Here is a 22,401-nt window from a genome sequence, read left to right as displayed (position 1 = left end):
TGAATTAAGTTCTTGTCCTTCAGGGATAATTAAGATCATGAAGCACACTGAAGGAAAGTTGAAAGGAATAAATGCAACATAGTGTAAAATGCCCTTTGGAGAGTCTAATAAATTTCCTTTTTTTAATTTTTCTGGGGTAGCCAAATCTCCATTCACATAAAGAAGAAAGACGCACCCATCCACACACACCCTTTTGCCAAGAACAATTACAACTGGCAATTCTATGTTTTGTTCAGCTATGCAGTCCTTTCCCTCATAACTGTTATTATGCAATTAAGCCTCAGAAAAACATGGTGAGGGAGGTAATGGTCACGTATTGATCACAATGATTTTCAGTAAGAGGCAGCCACTCCCAGGGTGAAGCAATCTAGTACACCAAGTACTGTGTGACAATTTAGGACAAAGGAATAAGAATTCATTATTCAGCTGAACCTGCATGAGTAGAAAAAACAGGAGGAGACAGGCTTTGTCTGGAACATCGGTTCAAGTACCCTATTAATACACAAAGAGCTGTGGGATATTAACTGAGAAATACACCATAATTATGACTTCAATTTTGTGAGTCATTGATGAATTAGCACCTGCAACAGCCTAGTGACTCTTCCACCATTGTGTGACATTAGTCTAGCCCTGACTCAAAACCAAAACCAGTGCCTTGTGCCTCAGCAGCATTTTTAAAGGTGTTGCCTGTTGGTTTTTAATTCAATTACTGATTGTCTGAAGCGTTGAAAATGTGAAGAGGTGGCATTATATAAAAATGATTTTTCACCTATCAGAAACTTTCCAGTTTATTCCAGGTGCCAAGAAAAGGAGGCCATAGCAGCACCTAGAAAGGAATGCGTCTGAGTGCATCTTGGTGATGTTTCTTTTTAGCCTCAATTATGCTGCAAGAGATGGACCAGAAGGGGAGGATGTGCCTTTTTGCAGTGTGTCTCCTCTGGGATCAGGGTCTGTGGGGTGGAGGACTATATTTATTTTAAGAATAGATCCAGAGTCCAGAACATGGCTCCCATTGTAAACTTGCAAACAGCTGTGTAAAACACAAAGTAAGGGAATTACATCAAAAATCTCTCCCTCCTCCCCCCCTCCCTTTATTGTTTTGAATTGTTTGCTACATGTACACATGTACATTTTTACTATGGAAAATGTTCTCAATTCACAGACTTTTGGTATTATTTATTTAAAAAACACACACACACACACACACAAAAAAAACAAAACAAAACAAAAAAAACACTTTTTTCTAGAAAGCTCTATCCATGCTTAATAGGTTTTTCTTCCTCCTCTCCGCTCTTGTGTTCATGACTCAGATGTCACAGAAGATTTAAATATCTTCTTGTTCATTACTCTTCCCTTCTAATGCAATCATCAGTCTCAACTCACATCATATTAAACAAAACCCCTTCTTTCTCTCTTCTTGGAGACTGTATTTATATAACTTATCTGCTTCACAAAACTTGCTAATAGCCCACAATCTCTCCTTCCCTGAAATTTATCTGCAAACTATCCCAAAATGCAGGTTCCTTTTTGGTGATGGTCATGTTATGTGCCTAAAATATGTGCTTGTTATGTTGACAAGCATTTTTTAGAATATCTCTGATACTAGGTATTATGTAGGGATTTTACAAGTAGGAATTCTGCACCTACAGAAAAAGACTGTTTAATAATGTTCCCATTAGGAGAAAAGGAAAGGCACAGCCTTTCCTTTTAACTCTAAGAGGTCTCAAACTATTTGATCTTAAATCCATACCATTATTTTACATCTTTTTATTATTTTTTATTATATATAGATATATATATATGTGGATGCATGGACAGATTTCTTTTACTTCAAGGGTTTGAATTTCTTAGGTATTCAAAAGTCCCAAATTATTTCTAAAAAGTAATCACTCCAAAATATGCTTGTATTTTGAGGGACAGTAAAATGCTGTATAAAGGTTAGGTTGCTGTCGTGAAAACATGTTGGTGTCACTCTGTTGATATGCCCTGTGTAATAAATGAGTTCTCTATAAGCTCTGAAGATGTCATGAAATAGATGTACCCCTATTTTTTCCTTGGTCTGTTTTCAGATCTCCTTTCCTGTCAGGCTTCCTGACTTCACCACTTCAGGGGAGAGGGAGGATTTCATAATTCTCACAATTATTCTGGGCTCTGGGACACTGTCTCTATAGTAACTGTGCTAATATGGACAGTCTGAATGGATTTGCAACTTTTATTTTAGGGAGGCTGTGAATACTTCACTTAATTAAATATAGAATGTTATTTAAATATTTAAGCATACATATGTAAGCTTTAATATTTCAAAGAAATGGATTTGAAAATAACAGTCTATATATGCATATCCGCTCTGTTAAAGCTTTCCCATCCATTAATGGGAGTCTAATCCAGCCTAATTTCTTTGTAAAATTTAGCAATGCTTTGCATCTTAGCCTGCTCAGACATAAATCTTGCCTGCTCTGAAACAGATCTCCTGATCTTTCCTATTTATATTTTTTTTCCTTTGCCTGCTTGGACTGTCACCATTTTAGGAGAGATGCATTTTTCAGACTGGCTGGGGCATCAATCAAATCTCCTGGTCCACCAGGACAGATATTAACATTTTGAAGATCTCACGTTCTTCCAAGAGGCATGCCACTGACGAGCATTCTCTCCGTATTCTTTTTTCCCTGAATTTTATCTGTTGAACTCCCCAAATTTGAGACCAATAGACAAGTCAACATATTGTATTCATAAATTATTACAGAGAAGATCCACTTTTATCACAACAGCTATCTGACTTCATACAGATCCAGCCTTCAGAACACAGTAATGAATTATATATTAGAGAGTCTTTATGTCTTTCCCACCAGACAGTGCTTTGGTATTGTGATAATCTATTTAGCCTGTATTTACATTCATTAATCTTATTTTTCTAGTGTTGATAGTGAGGCTCTTCAACAGTGCTAAAATAGTTCTCCACCATAAACTTAGCACTATAGAGCACTCATGAAAATGCTCTCTTGGATCAGTAAGACACCAAATTTAGTCCTTATAGTCAACAAAGTGAATAGTCCTCATGATGGTACAGCTTGAATTGATTTTTTTCTGTTTTGCAAATTTAACATACTTTGTGATCTTTCAGAAGACTGAGTTCCATGTAATGTAAGAGTCATGGTCTATAATGGAGTGGAAAAATTTTACTTAGAAATACCAGTGGCATTCTCTTCTTTGAGTCAATAAAGACTCAAAGAGGTTTCCCAGCAACAGCAACACTGTAGAGGTGCTATCAGATAAAATATAAAATCACAGTCCTGAGCACTTACTATCATCAAGCATCCCCTAGCACTTAGCACAAAATTGAAGGTGTTAGTTCCATTTTCTGGCCAGATTCCCCTGTGATATTTAAATCCCACATGCAGCTTCATCTTTTCTTAGGGCTCCAGCTCCTGGTTTGTTTGCTGTTACAAAACTGCTTATTTCTAACCAGGACTAAGGAAAGGGGGAATTGTGTATGAGGCATTAATTCATTTGGATGAGTAAACAAAAGACAGTTTTGAAGTTAAAATATTATTTGCCTTGGACACAGCAAATGACTCTGATAAGCACCTCAAATAATTCCTACACTTAATGCTAACTTTTTTTCAGGTACCTCCCTCCTTCTTCCTGCTTTATAGTACATAACAAAAGGATAAGTGATATAAATATTGGGATGACCATCAGTTTTGAAGGGAAGCTTTTCATTTTAGAGCATTTGCAGTTGAACTGACTAGCTGTGCATCTGCTGCCACATTTTCCTTTGTCTTTCTCAGCTCTGTAGTCTGCTCTCTTGCACAATCTGTTTTCTGACACCAGAGATCTCGGTTTAGACTGACAAACCTCAGAAGACAAATGAAAGTGAATTTTGAGCAAAGGTTTAAACTGAGTCTCAGCAGTGCTGTGAATGAGAGAGAACATTTTCCATCAAAATTTGCATTAATATTCCTGTCATATATACTGTATGTTATCTGTATTTTGGATGGTCTGACAGATATTATATCAGCTTTGCCTAAAAGTTACCTCACTGTCTAATTAACACTTAGATCATATTTTAACACCTACAGATTTTTCTTATTTCTAGAAATATAGTCATATGAACTTTTTAGGTCAAAGAACTATCTCTCAGCACAGATTTGTCCAGTATTTTTCATGAATTGAAACCTATTCTGATAAGGTGTGGGTGTTTTGTTTTGATAGAATTGCTAAAAAATAACGATTATACATTTTGCAAGTGCAAATACTTGTATGTGCAAATCTAAGCTTTTGCATTCTCTATTAGAAACATTTTCAAATTTGGAGGCACATTTATGGATCTCTGAAAAAAATATTTTTTCAGCAGGAGAAGAATTCTATTACGGAGTTCTAAAATAGTTACTAAAATAGTTACTTTAAAAGTTTTACACATTTAAAAATATAGTCAAATGATTTCAGAAACATGTATAAAGCTTTTAAGATCATTAATCAAATTAATTATAGTGTGACAAAAAGTTACTATGTATAAAATTTTATTGGATATAATCATTTAATAAAAAATATTGCAAAAAAAATATGGGAACCAAAGAATCATGCATGTGCTGTGTGTGTTAAAAACTTTCAAAAGGATTAAATAGAAGCCAATAAAAAAAAATGAAAATTAGGAGAAATGGTTAGATTGAATAACTGGTTTTTGGAAACTTATTTTTCTTAATATTGCTCCAAAAATATTTCTATAGAAAGAAGATAGGAAGTAATTGCTTTTTCTCTTTGGAGAAAAAAAGAAAAAAAGAAAAAAAAAAACAAATAAAAAACAATGAAAACATTTCATGCTTGCTCAATATTTACTTCAGAAATATTGAATAAAGTTGTGATTCATTAAGAAAAAAATATTTTTGTAAAAATATGAAGTCAAAAAATTTTCATATATTGAAAAAGAAATGTTACAGGGGAAATTTTGTCCTGATCCTCTAGTTTTATCTTATTGATTCTGGATACTTTCTTTGTCCTTGGCCAATATACATATCCCTGAGACACATATATTGCCCTCAGTGCTTGCTGGAAGCCAAAAACCAGACAGTATCATTGATTCCATAAACTTCTGGGTATCATAAGGGACTGTGGAATATGGAAGTTACTTCCCTGACAGTTCTTCATAGAATGAAAATGAGAGATTTAGTTATCCTATACCTCTCAGGTTTCATATTACTGCATTTTAAGGCAGAAGTCATCTTTTGGCAGCACAGACAAAAGTAAGGGTCTCTGCTGCTTGAATAGAAACCCAATATAGAAAAAAGATGGTGGAAAAAGAGAGAGTCACTTGCTGAGAGAGTGAGGGGAAGGCCCATATCATCAGATGGATACAATACAGCCATCCAAAGTCGAGTTCATAGAGTACAGTGACCTACACCTTACTGAATATCTGCTAACCTATCCTACTGTCTGCAGTATCAATGGAATCCTACATCTACATGTGTTTTAGGGTCCTATTTAACATTTTGCATAGACCTAATAACAATTTTATGGTTGCTCAGAGCAAATCTAATGGTCCCTGAAAACTTATTTAATGTGAGGAAGGGAAGCAGTTGTTTGAAAACAATATTTACCCAAAAGACTAGAATGGCTCATTAGATACATTTGTATGTGGGCTTTTTTCACTTTACAGTGCTTTATTGAAAATAAATGTAAAATTTAACTGCTCCCCTGAAACCACTTAATCCATCATGTACTTTCTCTGTACAGATCTGTGGTTTACTGTTGTGAAAGTACAAAAAAGCTCTGCAGTGCAAAATACAATTCTTAATAAGTATAGTTACTGTTTACAGCAAAAAAATTCAATAAAAATAGCTCAGGCTTGTGAGTTAGCCTCAGGAATGTGAGTTTTTCAAACTCTTGTAAAATTGCTACAATATATTTTACACTGTTTTCCAAATTTGATTTCTCTCAAATTAGGCTAACATTTGTGATATGACAGAAATGTGAATAAACAAGAAATAAATATTCAGTATGGAAGCAGGAAATTTACAACTATTCTGCAAATTAAAACATTTTACATATCTTAATAAAGAGATTCATAAAGCAACATATTAACTGAAAAACTGTGCTAAGTTTTTACTTAAGGGTACTTCTATGAGTCCACTCATAGAGTAATCTGTGAATCAGGCTCTAAAGCCAATGGACAGGTTATACTAAATATATACCCTGTCTTATGAGATAGTGAAGCAAAAATGAAAAAAATATAATCTTCTGCATTAATTCTATTAATCTCTGAAAAGGGATTAATAAGAATTAACCAGGGGATAATTTTTGAAATTAGATGTCCTGATAATTTTGCAGCCTGATTTTTCATATATGCAGAGCACCCATAAATCAAGTTTAGACACAGAAGTAATTATTATTATTAACAATACCAAACAAAACCAAAAAAGAAAAAAAAAAAAAAGAAAGAAAAAACAACCACCAACCTCCTCCTCCCCCCCCAAACAGAAGCAAAACTAACATAACAACAACAACAAAAAAATCAACGACAGGGCACGTAGTGAGCTATTATTCCTTTGGCGTCTGACAACAATTTAAATTTAAAGACATGACAGTTGAAATATCATACTACTTATGATGAAACGTACTCATAGAGGACAATGAAAAAGTTAAAAAGCTGTTGCTCATTGCTGAACACTTATGCTACATTTGATTGTGAAATTGTTAACTTTTTGGATATTAGGTGCAAAAAAGTGCAAAGAATATTTAAACTGTTACAGTACCACATTACAAAAAGTATTTTCTAGGCCACAAAGGCCACTGCTGATATAATTTATATTAAGATACATGTATACACAAAATAGTTTTTCTATATCAACCTATATATTTATGTATGTATAAGAACCTTGCAAAATCACTGTGAGAATGATATAGGCCACAAAATCTCATGAAGATGATGATAGGAGAAAAATAACAACAGAAAGGAGATCTTGTTCTCCTATTTAAAATACTAGTCACCTGGAGCAAATGGAAGAATGAATTCTGCAAGGTTGCTCTGTAGTTACAGTGATGAAAATACAATCTTAATCAGGGAGGATCAGTATTCAGCATTACCAACCATCTCTGGGAAATCTATTTCTGTCTAGAAACCATGAAAAGCAACCTGGAACAGACATTTAAAAACTTGGGTTGGAGCCTTTTTTTGTTATTATTATTAATATGTAAAGAATGCCTGAAAGCTTTATTTGTTCATTAGTTTTGCTTTTTTATACATGCACAAAATTGTTTTACATGACTCCTTTTTTTTTTTTTTCTTTTTTTTTTGGCCTTAGAAACACCTGGAATATTAAGATCAGCCTTCCCAGCTTTCCCAGAGCAGTAAAGACACTTCAGAGTATAACTGACTGTCTTAGGGATTAGTTACAGGAAGAGCTGGATCTTTATTAATGTTTTCTTTGTCAACCAGGACAAACTAACCAACCCCAAACAGTTCTTTAGAAGTCTGTCTAAAACCCCCTTTCCATTCAAAGCTAGATTAGTTCCCACATTTTTTTCCATTATCATAAAATATTGTTCTATTTTTCTCATGTATGACACTTCTGTAGAAATAAGGTTTTGGAAAATATTATCTTCACATGTTCTTTATATGTTATAAAGATACAAAAAGAGCCACCAACCCAATTTTTTCCAGTTGCAGTTCAGCTTTCAAAATCTCAGGCCCAATCATTCAGTATTTTCTGTGCTCTTCATAGAGAAAAAAAAAAAAAAAAAGTAAGAAAAAATATCTGATTGAGATAATCTGTAATAGGAAGAGTTAAATCCAGAAAATAATATGCACTTCTCTTCCATATTTTAAATTATCTTACATCAGGTGATATATATATATATATATCATATATATATCATATATATATATATTTTTTTTTTATTTGCTCTCACTCTGTATTCTAATGAATGTTTACTAGTTTATAAAATTTTTACATTTCATTTTTTTTCCCCATATGTATTGACATGAAACATATTTCAAATTCATATTAGACATCTAATTTGAGGCATCCAGCCAGGGATCAGAAACTATCCCACATGAGCTATGTACTCAGTCAAAATAACTTCAGACAAAACTAACACTGTTCATACTAAGTCAAGAATCAGAAAAATGTTTTGTTTAACTGATAATTTTGTTCAAGTTTTTGAATACTAAAATTAATTATATAAATTATTCTATTTCAGAGCATTCTCTTACCTACAGTTTGGCCTGAATAAAGACTGAAAAAGACTGCATGATGCCCACAGCAAACGGGCTTTACTGAAGGGGCTAGATGCACCTCATAAGGAGACACCTACTACATCTCTGTGGAGCTATATCATCCTCCACACAGCTTCTTGTAGACACATTTGCTGTCCACAGATATACGTTCACATGTGTAGTTCAGTGCTATGCAGACATCTGAGCTAGCTCTTCATCAACCAGTGGGTAGCTGAAGCAAAATAGCTGCCAAGCACAGCTGCTTGCCTGGGTGCACATGCCTAGTGGTTATGACAGACAGGTTAATAATTTCCTGTAGGTGCAGTGGGCATCCTAATTGCTAGAAAGTTATAACTGCATAGATACAGTTGTGGGACCTCTTCCTTAAAAGCTGAACTAAAACCCAGTGAAGCCAGTAGGGTCCTACTCAGTAAACTTGGCTTCAATGGGTTTTTGATCAGCCCTGTCTCCCTGCACAAGGAATGAACTAGTTTTCCATACAGTAAAAAGGTGACAATAGTTATTTGTTGATATTATTTTCTTTTTCTCATGCAATATTCAGCTTGAAGTATTTAGAACTCATACAGGATTTAGTGCAACTTAGAGATTTAATACAATAGCCATACATGATTATTTGCTTATCCTCAAAAGAATTAAGTATTATGATATGCAGTGGTTTTGAATTGCTTAAGGGATTTTTTTTTTTTTTTTCCTTTTTCTGATTTCTTTGTCTATGCAAAGATACAGGTCATATAAAAACAATACTTGGATATGACACCGGATATATGCCAGAGAGAAAACAGGTGAATGGATTTTTATAAAGAAAGATTATATTCAGCTCAAGTCAATTTCATTCATAAGATAAGAAATTATTATAAACTGTAATATAAGACAGAATAGGAAAAATGTGCTTTAATACAAAAATATGGATACAGTTCGTCTGCAGAAGCCAAACCTTCTGTTAATGTAGATGTGAGCTACATAGGAGCGTTGGACATTGAACATGATGAATCCACTCTTGTTCCCTAGGGTGTAAGCGGTGGTTTTGGTGATGAACAAGATCCCTGGCTATCAAAACTAGTTGCTCGGCCAGGTAACTGCAAGAAAAATGTTAATTTTACAAATGTCATTAATATGGCCATACCTCACACTCATTTCAGAGGATAAGAGAATCCCTCAAAGAAGAACCTGAGTCACAACCAGACCCTTTCTGGATCAAACTCTTAATCAGAACTGATAATGGAAAGAAAATTCCTAAAGTGACCTCATAAAAATCCCTGACTCTTTCCACAGGAGTGGGTTTCACCACCCAGGGTGGTTACTTCAAACCTAAGTAATTCAGAGAAAGCAAGGAACTTCTCAAAAGAGGCTTCAGTTTTGCACTGATCTTTTCCAGATGTTCTACTGAGGCCTTGTTGTTGGTTGTTTTTGTTTGTTTGTTTGTTTGTTTGCTTCTATCTGTTACTGGAGATGCTGTGCAGCCATGTGCTACACGATCGAGAAGCCAAATGGACCATGTTGCTTTGGACAGCATCTCATTTTTCTATAGAGATTGATTTAGGGGAGTGAGAGAAAGTGTGTCCTCTGTGTCTGAAAGCAGGGTCCACTGTTTCTTGAGACTTCAGTATGAATCTTTTCAAACCCAAAGCTAATGAGCATTTTGTGTGCACTAAATCCATAAGAAGTGGCCACAGCATGCTGAAGAGGTAGTTTAAGCCGAGGGATTTGTAGGTATTATCACCCATGCACGTGAATAAGCTTCCAGTAAGTGTCTGCTTCGGTAACTCTGGAAGTAGCTGGTGGTATGTTGCCTTAACTTAGCACAATTAGAAGGCTAGTTTCATGTTAATGTTTTAGCAATGTAACTGTTAGTGTTAAAGATTTTTGAATAGGAAATAATTGATTTTGAAATGGTTGTAAATGTTCTCTTATAAGTAGATGTAAGCTCCTTAATTTCTGGTATTTTAAAAGTTTTAATATTACAATGCTGTATCATGCCGTATCACCATGAAAACTTTTGAAGTGGAAAATTTAAATAAAAAGTAAGCCCATGGAACTAGATTTAGACTGAGGTAATGATATTATAGCTGCTTGATAGATGGACAGTGACTCCCATGCTGCACTGAGTTTAATGATTCTCAGAAGCACATTAATGTTAGAGAGAAAATAACACAAAACATTCAAAATACTGAGGAGAGAATTCTGTTACTTCTTACCTCTACCAATGGATGCCAGTGAGTTATTGGTTTACGTGGGTAAGCCAACATTTCATTCCAATGATCTCTTCCAAGCCCTTCAGCATCAATTCCTGTCCGACATACACCAATGACCTCATTGTGTCCTACTCTAGGAAATATAGAGACAGATTTTTATTTTTTTTTAAATAAAAATAATTTTAATAAAATCTGAAGTATAATTCAGTTTACTGGTTTAATGCAGCACAGAATGCATGCCCAAGGTTCTCCCATTATTTATTACAGATATTAGTTTTAGTGGTAATATAGTAATATGTAGTTCTGTAATGGCAGCATCAAAAACCTCCAGCCACTACTAGAGTGCTTCTAGAAGCTATAAAAGTAGTAGTGAAGACTTAACCTTTGCCATAAAAAGGTTACAGTCCAAAACACACAAAGACAGAAAAGGACCATGTTACACCAAATGATCTAGAAGGAAAGCATGTTTAAATTTTGTTGCTGAGAAGGGTGAAAGAGTAAATTTCCTGCTCCAGGTAATAAACATCCTATTCCAAATGCTTCAGACATAATTTCAGACTATATTTCCTAGCTCTAACTGATGTGGTAATTGGAACTTCAGCCAAAAATGTGAAAGACAAGGGGTGTAACCATAACAGGCTATACCTTAATATTTCTACATGCCTGTTGATGGAATCCAGAAGTTCATTTTCTTCACCTGGCTTATAGATGCCTTAGAATAATGTTTCCTACCTTCCTCTTACTGAATGCTTTGAAAGGAACAGCTGATGAGCATTGAAGATGTAAAAGTTGCTGTGCTATCCTACCCCTAATAGCACTGCAGTATCCCTTTCATATTTGAATGGGAATGCCTTCCTGACTGAAGTTAGAGAAAAATGAAACCTGATGCTGAGGAAAAATAATCTGAAGTTTGTGTTACTAAACCGGACTTTCACTGTTTATTTGCCTTGCAATCTCAAGAACTCATTACTAATAGCCCTTGAACAATGCAGACTTGGCTCAGTCATTATACTGTCAATCATTGTCTAATTTAACCTGCAGTCTTAGTGCTACTCTAAGCAGCAGTCTCTTCAGTTCTCAGTGAGGTTACAGATTTGTTGAGGCTTGGAAACACTATCAGTGAGGGCTAAACCCAAAGGTTACAAAGCTTCTTTATTTCGTCAACCAAATAATTATTTATGACTTATTATGACTTAATTCTATGAGACAATTAAGCATCTAAGTCTTCCATTGTCTTTTGAACTAGAAGACACACTTTACAAACTTTCTGCATAGGCCAGCCACCAGATGGGGACAAAAATGCCAATGTTATCGGTAGGTAAGGAGATTGAGACTTTTCTTCCTCATCAGTTATTTATGACAGAAATAAAATGAACCAAGCTTTAAAGGTTGAGGAAGCTTTAAACTGCTTCAGGAAAAGGTCTGAAGGCTTTCTCTTTTGTGATACTGAACCTACTTGAATGTTCAGGGAGATAGAAATCAGTTGCTTGCAATGATCAGATAATGTCTCACTGAAGATTAATGTTCAGAGAGGAAACTGTGCTTACCGATCATAATCCATCACTGCAATGGAGAGGCTGACCTGGTCCACATTTTCTGGAGGGATATCAAAGATGATGGCCTCGTTATAAACTGGATTGAGTGTGTTCTTCTTTGTGGTTGTTTTCCGCTTTTTCAGTCTTCGACCTTCACACATTAGTGACACTTTGACATATGGATCTGAGTAGCAAATAATCAGTTGTGTGCACTTGGATTCAAAGTCATTCAAACAGTTATCATAAAAGCAGTGTTTTTGTAGGTATGTCATATTGATAAGACACAAAATGACCAAAATTTTATGACCTTGGGAAACTGTGTTTTCAATATGCTGTCAATCCAGTGGAAAGGTATAGGCTTCTGAATAAATGTATTAAATGTCATACCAGACATAGCAAGTAGATCTGTACAGAACCTATACCCACTCTTACTGCTTCCTTTCACAACCATGTTAAACATACACATACAAAAAGAGAGTTGCTATTCATCCACTTTCTGAATAGACTCTACCTTGTTATTTAAAAAAGAAGTAGATTCACCTGATGAGCCAGTTATATCCATTGCTTTGAGATTTCTACATTTGATGACTGTTAATGTCATTCTCCCAGCAGTAGGCAAATAACAAAGGGAAAACATGATCTCACCCAAATCCACGCTTTCCTGAAAAATAAAAGCAGTAATTAATTATCTGACCATAAGGCCAACAGTTAATGCAAAATTCAGATCATGCAAAATTTTAGAAATACTTTTACATTCACAGAGACTTCTTTTTGCAGCTTCAGATGCATTCAAAGAGATTATAAACAAAAATATTCAGAAATTACTTCTACAAAATATGGAAAGAGTAACAATAGGATAACATTTTAGTGACAGGATCTGGAATTGCTAAACTGAGAATTTAAATCAAAAACATGGTCAAAATTTTCTTGATGTTTGATACATTTGTGTTGAATTCTCACTGGAAAAAGTGATGAATATAGAATGTCAAGTTCTGCTCTTGAAAAGACTCAGATTCCATCATCCCCAGTAGAAAGAAATAAAGTGAGATATTTAAATGACACATATTTCCTTGCAGTTTATCCCCTGAAATGCAGGAGTTTTATTTGTGCAGATGTGCAGAGCTTTGAAAAAATGAAAGAGTAACGCCTCTAACTTTCCCTTCTCATGGGGATGAGAAGGGAATACCATCCTTCCCTTCTAGGAGGATGGTATATTAGAAAAGATGGATAAGGTACATATGGATCTTAATAATACAGAAAGATAATTTCTTTGTTGAGACCATGTGCTGCAAATTCAAACAAAATGATGTTGTTATACAGTTCAGATGCTACAACATTTGTGGAATGTGATCTAAAGAAGAGAGGTTCCATCAATTCTTGTTTTTTCTTTCATGAGGAGAATATGTGATTTCTCTAATATCACACAAGATTAGTTGTTGAGATATTAGTTATGTTCCAAATTGTTTCTGTTCTTTTAAGATTTTAAATACCTCTCCCCCACTCCAAAAATCCAACACACAAAAAAACAACAACAATGAACAACAACAAAAAAAACATATTAAGAATAATTTAGAACTTTTAAATGAAAGTTTTTAAGTAGCTTGTAAGGCAGTCAGTTAAGTAAGGCAGCAATTCTCAAGCTTGTTCATATGATCTCAAAAGACTATTTTGGGGATTACTAAAAAGCCTATTTTTAATATCCCAGCTTCAATATGTTATCTATCAAACCTCTGAGTGTGAATTTGAGAACTACTGCTGGTACAGCTGTTCTAGCATCAGAACAAAACTGTGATATATTTTCAAATGATACATGCTAAAATAATCCTTGTGTAAGTGACAAATATGTTCCTTATAGTTATGAGACACAGTGGGACTTCTTCACATACTTCAGCTGCTTATTGGAATAGTTTTATTATCTTATTTTTTGTTAATACTTTATCTAAATTGAAGTAGGTACTTCAGATCTTTCTTGATGGACTTAACCATGTGCCTTTTTTTTTTTTTTTTTTTTTTTTTTTTTTTTCCTTCTTTAAATTTTATTAAAAAATTAAAATTTTTTTTTTTTGTTTTTATCTTTTTTCTTTTTTTTTTTTTTTTTTTTTTTTTTTTTTCCTGCCTTGCAGACTCTATCTCAAATAATATAGTTTTAGAATATTTTTAAATATTCTGCTGCACTGTTAATAAAGTATTGCCTTTTGGTTGTTTGGTTCACATGTTCAGTCACTTTACTGGGTTTCTGTTCTGAGAATTAATAGATTGGTATGTATATTAACATGCTACGAGGGGAAATTTCATACAAATAAAGATTTCTCAGAATTTCAAAATTATTAACACATTCAGTCTACATTGGATAAAAAGCCATTTGGCATCACCTTTGCCCAACCCCTTACTTTTCCACACACAATGAAGAATTTGTGCCACAGAATATACATACAGAAAGTGAACAAATTTACATTCCTATTTCAGAAAATATAAATAGAACTTGAACAAATGAAGTGTAATCCCTTTCAATCATTTATTGAAGTGATAGATGTCCTCTGTTATACTTTGCAGTTTTGTCACATCTGAAATCTGTTTTAAACACAGCTTCTGTTACTAATATTGCTTTCTGAATTCAGAGTCTGATCATTGATCCTCATATGTGTGTGTATGAAATACATTTCACTCTTTTGTTAGAAAAGTAAACACAGTTCCCCCACATATAGCACTTCAAAGTGTGAGTTCTGTGTTGAGAGAGGTGACGAAGATGGATTGTATCACAGAGCATGAAAAAGACTAAGAGGGCATAAATTCTTCTTTCAGAGAGATTATTTGTGTAGGTGAATAGAGAAAAAGTCTTCCCCCCCAAGAGGTGTGTATGAATTTGAGCCTTCTGTTGTCTCTTTCTGGAGAGAAATTATATGCACTCAGAAGTTTTGGTGAGCTGAAATTATAAACAAGAACACAGCATATTTAACATGACTTAAATGCTTTTTTAAAAAAAACGTTGCTAAAAATACTTTCAAAACTCTTTATGATTGTTACCTCACCTTAGTTTTCTGCAAACCTGTGAAAACCTCAGTGCTTAACAAAATGGCAACAATTTAAGGCTTATGATTGGTCCTTTTTCTTTCCTTTCTAATCCCCATGCACTGAAATTATATTGAAAATGAGCTTGGAAAATCCCTTGCAATCAAACCCAGTGTTTTTGACCATGAAATGAATAAGCAAGATGCCTTAATGCAAAAATAAAGATTAGAAAATGAATGAGGGGGATGTTTTCACTCCACACAGCAGGCTGTCCAATGAAGTTACCAGGGCTCTGTAATCTGTGCACTGGTACTCCTCAGTTTGAAGTAAAAAGTTATGGGTTTAGGATTGGAAAAATTGTCTTTACCATTCCAATATTTATGCAGGAATCTTCTGACACCCATGACCTATGCCTAGAGAAAAAGTGGCTTGTGGTGCCCTGAAATGCCTGATTTTCACATTGTGGAAAAACTCATGTTGCTCTATGCCTTTCTAAAATAGATAAATTTTTCTAGAATACATATTACTTCAGACAATCATAGTCTATGTCAAAGAATTTGTGAGCATCTCATTGTAAGATCAAAGGGTTAGAAATAAAATTTGTAGTTACCCTGCACTAGGCAGTATACACCATGTAACTCACCTCCTTTTGAAGTTCTTTTGAAGAATTGAGGATTATATTATTCACATATAAATAAATACTATTAGAGGCTGTGCATCACATAAAATGGCTGGGTCATCACCAGTTTTTTCTGTTTTTCTTAACTTGTATGTTAGATGTTCATAAATTTGGAGACGAAAACACAGGTTCAGACTTGGATAATGAACACAGTAAAACTTCACATTTAAGCTTTTCATGAACGTCTGTCTACTGCCCTGATTATCATGAGTAACATTTTTAAACACCCTGGGTACTTAAGTATTATTGATTTTAATTGAGATTTAAAAATAGGATTTAAATTACTTCAGAATCCCAGCACTTCAGAAAATTCATATTTCTCTCACTTTATAATGCACTTGATAAGTTCACACAACTCGTCTGACAGGAACCCTTCAGTACAAGCAAATCTATGGAAGCCAAGGCATGGACCACATCAAAAACGATGTCTGCACATTCCACTTCAAACAAAACACAATTCAGAAAACATGAACCTGGAACCAGAGGCTGCCTCTCATGCACTTTTTAAACTATCCTTCATATTATCTTGCATGTACTCACATATAACTTTTGTTAGAGTAGTTGTGCATTACTTAGGTAACTCTCATGAAATTTTCTTCCTTTCCTTTGCCTATTTTGAGTTTTTTGTTGTTGTTGTTTTTTTCCTCTCCTTAAATTAATCTTAGATTTCAATTAACAGCCAACTTTACAGATGTATGTAATGATCAAAAAAAAAAAAAAAAAAAAAAGAAAAGAAAAAAGAAACTAGCACTAGTATAGCTGCACTAAGACAAAAATAAGCATTTGTAATGCCTATCTCTTCTTCCTTTATTTCCTTTTTGTGTACACTAGCCATCATACAGAACTAAGGAACTGGAATGGTGGTAAGTGTTATACCAGCTTCAGTTGTTTTTATGGTTTCCTATCTACTTCACTGTCCAATCCATTTTCTGGTACAGCAATAGTAGAACAAAATAAAACAGAGAACACACAAACTTCAAATGTGTATGTCAGCTACTGAGATGAATTTGATTTTTTTTAGCTATACAACACAAATTCTTTGAATAGTGTAATTCTTATCCCACACAAGAAACCAAACCTAAATGGATACACTAATCAGTTGCCAAGGATCTGTATGCATTCATTGCTCTATGAGGTTTTGGGATATCAATCCAGGGGTTGGAAAGAACAGACCAAAAATAATTATTCTATTATTTTTATCAGACTCACTGGAGAGTGAGACCTTCACACTTAACCCTGTAGAGGCAGAAGTAGGATTTCTATGGAAATGCTCCATGTTCACAATATGGATAAACACTGGAGGGGTGTAAGAATTTTGAAGCCCTTGAATGGGAACATCAATTAGTTTGATCACGTTTTTAGAACTGTTGTTGCTAGATAAAGTTTTCCTGCTTCTCACTCTGATTAATGTTTCCAGTTGCCATTGAATCAAATCAGAGAAAACTTTCAGCTAAAAATATCTGCAAATTGAGTGAGGAAGAGAATTGAGTAAGACAACCTTTCACATTCAAGGAAGTTTCTTCTCATATATTACCACCCATAATCCTGAACTGAATGGGAAAAATTATTTACTGATTAAGTTGACAGTGAGAGAACTTGTGCAGTGTTCCTCCAAGATCTTTGCTGGTTTCATGTGCTAGCAGGAGATAAAAGATGACAGAGGGCTGATACATGAAATACAGTGTCATTTTTGCATCAAATTTTGATGGAAAATGTCCTCTAGCCATTAGTTTAACTGCTTTTTTTTTTTTTTTTTTTTTTTTGTGGGCTTTTCCCTTTGTTAAGTTTCGCAATTCAAACAAAATCTTAAAACAACAACTCAGTGATCTATGTAAATGTTACTGGAACTCAAAATATTATATACTTTTATTGGTACTAGAGTGTCATTAATTTATGTTGTTAAAATATAAATTATTTGCATAATTACTACTGCACTAGAAATCTAATTTCCTAAAAACCATCCTGGGTACTTTCATTTTCATTCCGATTATCATAATCCATGGTAATAAATTAATTCTTAATCTCAATTTTATTATCTAGAACTACTTTCCTAATAACTGTAATTTAAATGAAGTTTTAATGATTATGTGAGAAAGTAAAATAGTGAAAATACTTACAGTGACATGAATTTACTTTGCAATTAATTCCTAAATAAATGATTTGCACATTTTCTCTTTTAATTTTCTCACTGTATGTTGAATGAGGAATTGTACTAACAATCATTTACTAGATGTGAAAAAAGTCAGTCATTCAGGCATTTGCATTTCTAGACTCTTAGCTGTTCAGTCACACTGAGGACTGTTTTTCTGTTTAGTGAACAATTAAAAAAAAATAAAAATAAAAGACCTTGGATTTATTAAATACTGCAGAAAGCTAATTTCCCAAAATGAAATTTATTATTTCCAATAAAAGCTATCTTTGCATGACCTCAATCTTCAAGAATCAGGGATGAAATAAAAGATAAAGCTAAATGTTGGGGGTTGAATGAAAAAAAAAAAAAAGAAAAGAGAAGCTTGTCCCCTCAAAGAGTCAGCTAAGCTTCATGTATTAAGGTGTAGAGGTGTAGATCAAGCTTTTGAGGTGTAGATCAAGAATTAGAAGAATGATAGAAAAGAGGAGTACAGAGCTCTAACATTCTGTTTTCTTTTTCTGTGCATTTCGACTTTGATGGTATTTATGTTATCACAGACATTGTTAAAAGTTATCTGAAACTCAATAGGACAGAGAATTCCCCCATTTCTCAAGGGGATTTCACTCTGGAAATCTTGTCCCCACAACTAATATTTATCTCCCTCTCCTGTTAGCCTTTGCATATCAATTTCAACTCTTATTCTTCTTCCAAGCACCACTTATTGATTGAGCTGTTCTCCTGGGAAATAAATCAATCAGATTTGTGTTTGTTCTTGCCTCTGTGGAAGATGGTCTGGAGACACTGTGGCCTGTTGCTTCATAATGACTCTACTGCTTCTAGAGGCCTAGATCTTGTTTTAGCCTGATATCCTGATTGCTCTGGGTAAGCGCAGCTGCTGATTGTGGTCCTGATTGCAGAGAGAGGACTCCCTGAGACAGCAGGCTGGGTCCAGCAGGCTGAATGCTCTCAACAGGAGACTGGGAAACCTCCTGAGTGCTTCTTTTGTCATCCCCTCTGTACATAGCCATCTTCCTTGTGTAGTATGGGGGTAGTTTCATTTTGCCAGACAGCAAGGAAGCCCATTCCAGCTTCAGAACAGCTGGGGACAGAGATCCTTATGTGACCTAACTGGTATCTATTGGAATGTGAATGAAACAATAACTAAGTGGCTTCAAATACAGAGATGCACTTCTGAAGCAGCAATCCATTGATTACAAAGAGAATATTTGCAGCGAGAAACTCAGAGAGTGCTTAGGGCATAGCAGATCATCAAGCTGAACACTTTAGCATAGCTACCATGTACAACCTGGACACAGAAATATTAATTTTCCTTGAGGAAATCACATTTTTCATTTATCTAATATTTCCAACTTTTAAGGTAGACTAAAAGTAGCAGTTTGCCTCCAGCAAAACAGAATATTGAAATAATTTGTTGTTTCAAACTACTAATAATAATTCAATAATTCATTCAACTCAATTTGTTCAATAATTCAATCATTCAATGATAATCAAAGCCTTCCCTGTTTTCAGTAACTGGAAAGAAACTCACCCTTTCTCTATTGTTTTCTCTTGTTGTCACCCAGACCTAAGGCAGTCCCAAACCTAAATGAAAAAACTAAACACTTTTCCTCAAAAGACTGACCCAGAATATTGTCTCATCTACTCGGCAGCAGGTGATCACATGGATCCTTTATATCATCATCACGATTGGAAATGACAAGTACCAGCTATTCTTGGCTATTAGGGGGCTGTTCCCATTATAGAGATTATAAATGTACTTAGAAGCCTTTACTTTGTCACGTTTAACATTGCTTCGTAGCTTTTATGGACATTTCCAGAAACAATAGTGGTGTAAACCAATTTTGATGAGTATGGCTAATTGTAGGACACAGTCGCTTATATTGCCAGTGGTAAAACATTTCCTAATAGTGCTGCTCTTTGAATGCCAAGAAATCTGATAATCATGATAATGTGACCTTAAATTTTGACTACATAAGCAAATCTATGTCAGCTCTGTACCACTATTGCATTACTCAGAGTATGGTCCAGTGTGTTATTTTTATCCACTTATGAAATAGCATAACTATGAGGAAAACTAATCAAAGACAATGGTTGCAATTGCTCTAGATGGACTGCAGAGGTAGGCTTAATTTTTGTTTCATTTTGTTTGAATCAGAAGAATCTCTCGATTTCTCTCCATAACAGAAATCAATGTCAAATATGATTTGATATATGTGTGATGTCCTACACTGGTGAGTGTTTGAGATAGATCTACTGAGACAAATGTTACTATCTAGTTTTTATGTTTGCTTTTAAATTACCTAAGCATTTCTGTCTTTTCTAACAACGTTATTCACTTATGTTATATTATATAGTGCTTTAGAAATAGTAGTCACTCGTCATCTGCATCATATGAAGTCTGTATCCTTACATAACATTTTACAACCTTTAACATCCCACTTCACAAATGGGAAAACTGAAACACTGTAATGTTTGGTGCTGGAAATGAAGTAGTAATCAAGTTCCATCCATCTACATGAGATAATTCAAGAGACTACAAACATGTGACATCTCCATGACTAACATCCCCAGGAGATGACCATTATCCTGGAAGTGGCTTTCATCTAAATGTTGAGTCCTATTAATTTTTTAATCCAATTGCATAGTGTCATATAATTGGTTACACTAATGGAGTTCACAGAATACCTTTACTTTCCACAAATATTTTGGGCAATGATGCTAGAGGCAGAGATTTCCAAAGCAATCTATCAAGATTAAAAGAATAATCAGAAGTTAATACACTTTTAAATCCAGAAAGTGTTAGATCATAACAAGAGGGGACTTTTTTTTTTTTTTTTTTTTTTTTTTTTTTTTCTGAGTGACTTTACAGTGCTGAATATTTGCACTTAAATGCTTGTTAGCAATTCAAGTATTTTTTTTTTAAGCATTCAGTATATATATTGACTAACAAACCTCAGAAATATATGCAAAGCTCACAAGCAATTTGCAAAAACTGAAGACACACTAAATAGTTCATGTAATATTTGCTTTTGATGTAATGAACTAATCCCCTATAGTGTTTTAAGAACTACAGTATTCCAGTTTACTGAACTACCTCTGCAGGTGGTCCAAATATGCCTCTGGTTTGTCTTTTTATTAATCAATCAAACAAACAAAAGTAAATAATGGATTATTTATTGAAAGTTCAACCACCCAGTTATAAGCAAAAATTGGGGATGTTAATATCATCAGGTATTTGGGATACTTATTTTTTCACAATCAATTTTACACCAAATTTATCTTGGTAAATAAACATTAAAAATGAAAATACTTTAGCACTTATAACAGGTACATGCTACGTATTATACAACAGCTACAGGTTTCCAACAGAACATGTAACAGAGAAACAGTGATACGAATGAAAAATTAAAGGAACAAAATACAAACTACAAACAATGAATAAATATCAACAATTGAAAACTATAAGAATAAAAATGAGTACATGAGGGACCAATCCTGCACTTCTAAAATCATTTCAAATGACTATCTTGAGGGAAAAAAAAAAAAAAAAAAGAAAAAAAGAAAAAAAGAAAAAAAAAGATTCAAACTGTGGTTTCCCACGGATTCATTGTTTTTATGGTCAAAGAACTCAATGCAGCCATCCAATCTGATCTTCCCTAGGTCTTGTATTTCCTGTATCAAATAAAAAAAATACTTGCAAGCAAAGTCTTTAAAAATGTTCTTAACTACTAACGGTCTTTGCATAATGGCGAATCTCCTGATTTGCTGTGGTAACATCCTTCACTGGCAAAATTTTACAGTTCATTTCCTTGGTAAATCTGTAAATCTCTTCAACTCCTAGACTGTAGAGCCTTGTGTCATAAAATCAGATTCTTTCCAAGCAGGTAATAGGAATAGGATTTAACCAATTTCTAACTTCTCAACAGAAAATCCTTGACTATGGAAGAGACATAAAAGACTCAAAGCTGAGGAGAGGCTACTTCTGTGGTATATTTTAAGTTTTGACCTCTTTTAAGTTTTGAGCTCTTTGAGCTCTTACTTTTCCTGTTTTCTGCCACTTATTGTTTAGCAACTGTATGAGTAAACCATTGGGTACAGGAAGCATGTCTGAGCAGTAAGACTGGAAACTTCATACAACATACAGGAAAACACATTAGAGGTGACAAAGGAAAAAGAGCGAGAGAAATGTATATGCATATCGGCATCTTGGTTCCTATGCTATAGAGTGTAAGTATGGACCTTCCTGCTAAGACAGCCACTTTACTTATTTGTTATTATAGGTTCTTCATGAAAACCAAAGCATGTATTCCTGGAGTACATTTATTTTTAACTAATTGCAGAACAATCTGAGTCATATTTTTCAAAGCTTGACCCAAATTCTACTGACTTTGTCAAGCGCTACCTACTTAACTGCTAGTTAGTGACATTGGTAAACTTTAGATCTGGTACATAACTCAAAATTCCCTACTGATTAGCATCTTATGCACTGTTTATTGCTGTGCAGGATTGGCTCCCTCATCTTACAGTTTCTGAAGTGTTGGAATTATTAGTAAGCAAATTGTAATCTACATGAAACAACTGAAGTAAAACACAAGGCAACA

The 22,401-nt window shown here is 34.2% G+C and overlaps 1 protein-coding gene across 2 annotated transcripts in view; it reads right to left on the bottom strand.

Annotated features, from left to right (window-relative positions):
• Positions 1–7,962: 7,962 nt before the first annotated feature.
• SYT10 (synaptotagmin 10) overlaps positions 7,963–22,401 on the bottom strand; it is a 35,331-nt gene continuing 20,892 nt past the window's right edge. The window contains exons 4-7 of one of the 2 annotated variants that reach the window (XM_035344396.1): positions 12,501–12,621; positions 11,973–12,144; positions 10,429–10,558; positions 7,963–9,309 (exon numbers count right to left, since the gene is read on the bottom strand). In XM_035344396.1, coding sequence (XP_035200287.1) covers positions 9,238–9,309; positions 10,429–10,558; positions 11,973–12,144; positions 12,501–12,621 — 495 coding nt within the window. In that variant the 3' untranslated portion in view covers positions 7,963–9,237. The remainder of the gene's footprint in view (positions 9,310–10,428; positions 10,559–11,972; positions 12,145–12,500; positions 12,622–22,401) is intronic. The other variant, XR_004755652.1, reaches the window with a different exon arrangement.

Source organism: Oxyura jamaicensis, chromosome 1, assembly GCF_011077185.1.
Source record: "Oxyura jamaicensis isolate SHBP4307 breed ruddy duck chromosome 1, BPBGC_Ojam_1.0, whole genome shotgun sequence".
In the NCBI taxonomy this organism is placed as follows: domain Eukaryota; kingdom Metazoa; phylum Chordata; class Aves; order Anseriformes; family Anatidae; genus Oxyura; species Oxyura jamaicensis.
The sequence above is the reverse complement of the archived record's forward strand: the minus strand, read 5'-3'. Positions and strand labels throughout refer to the sequence as shown.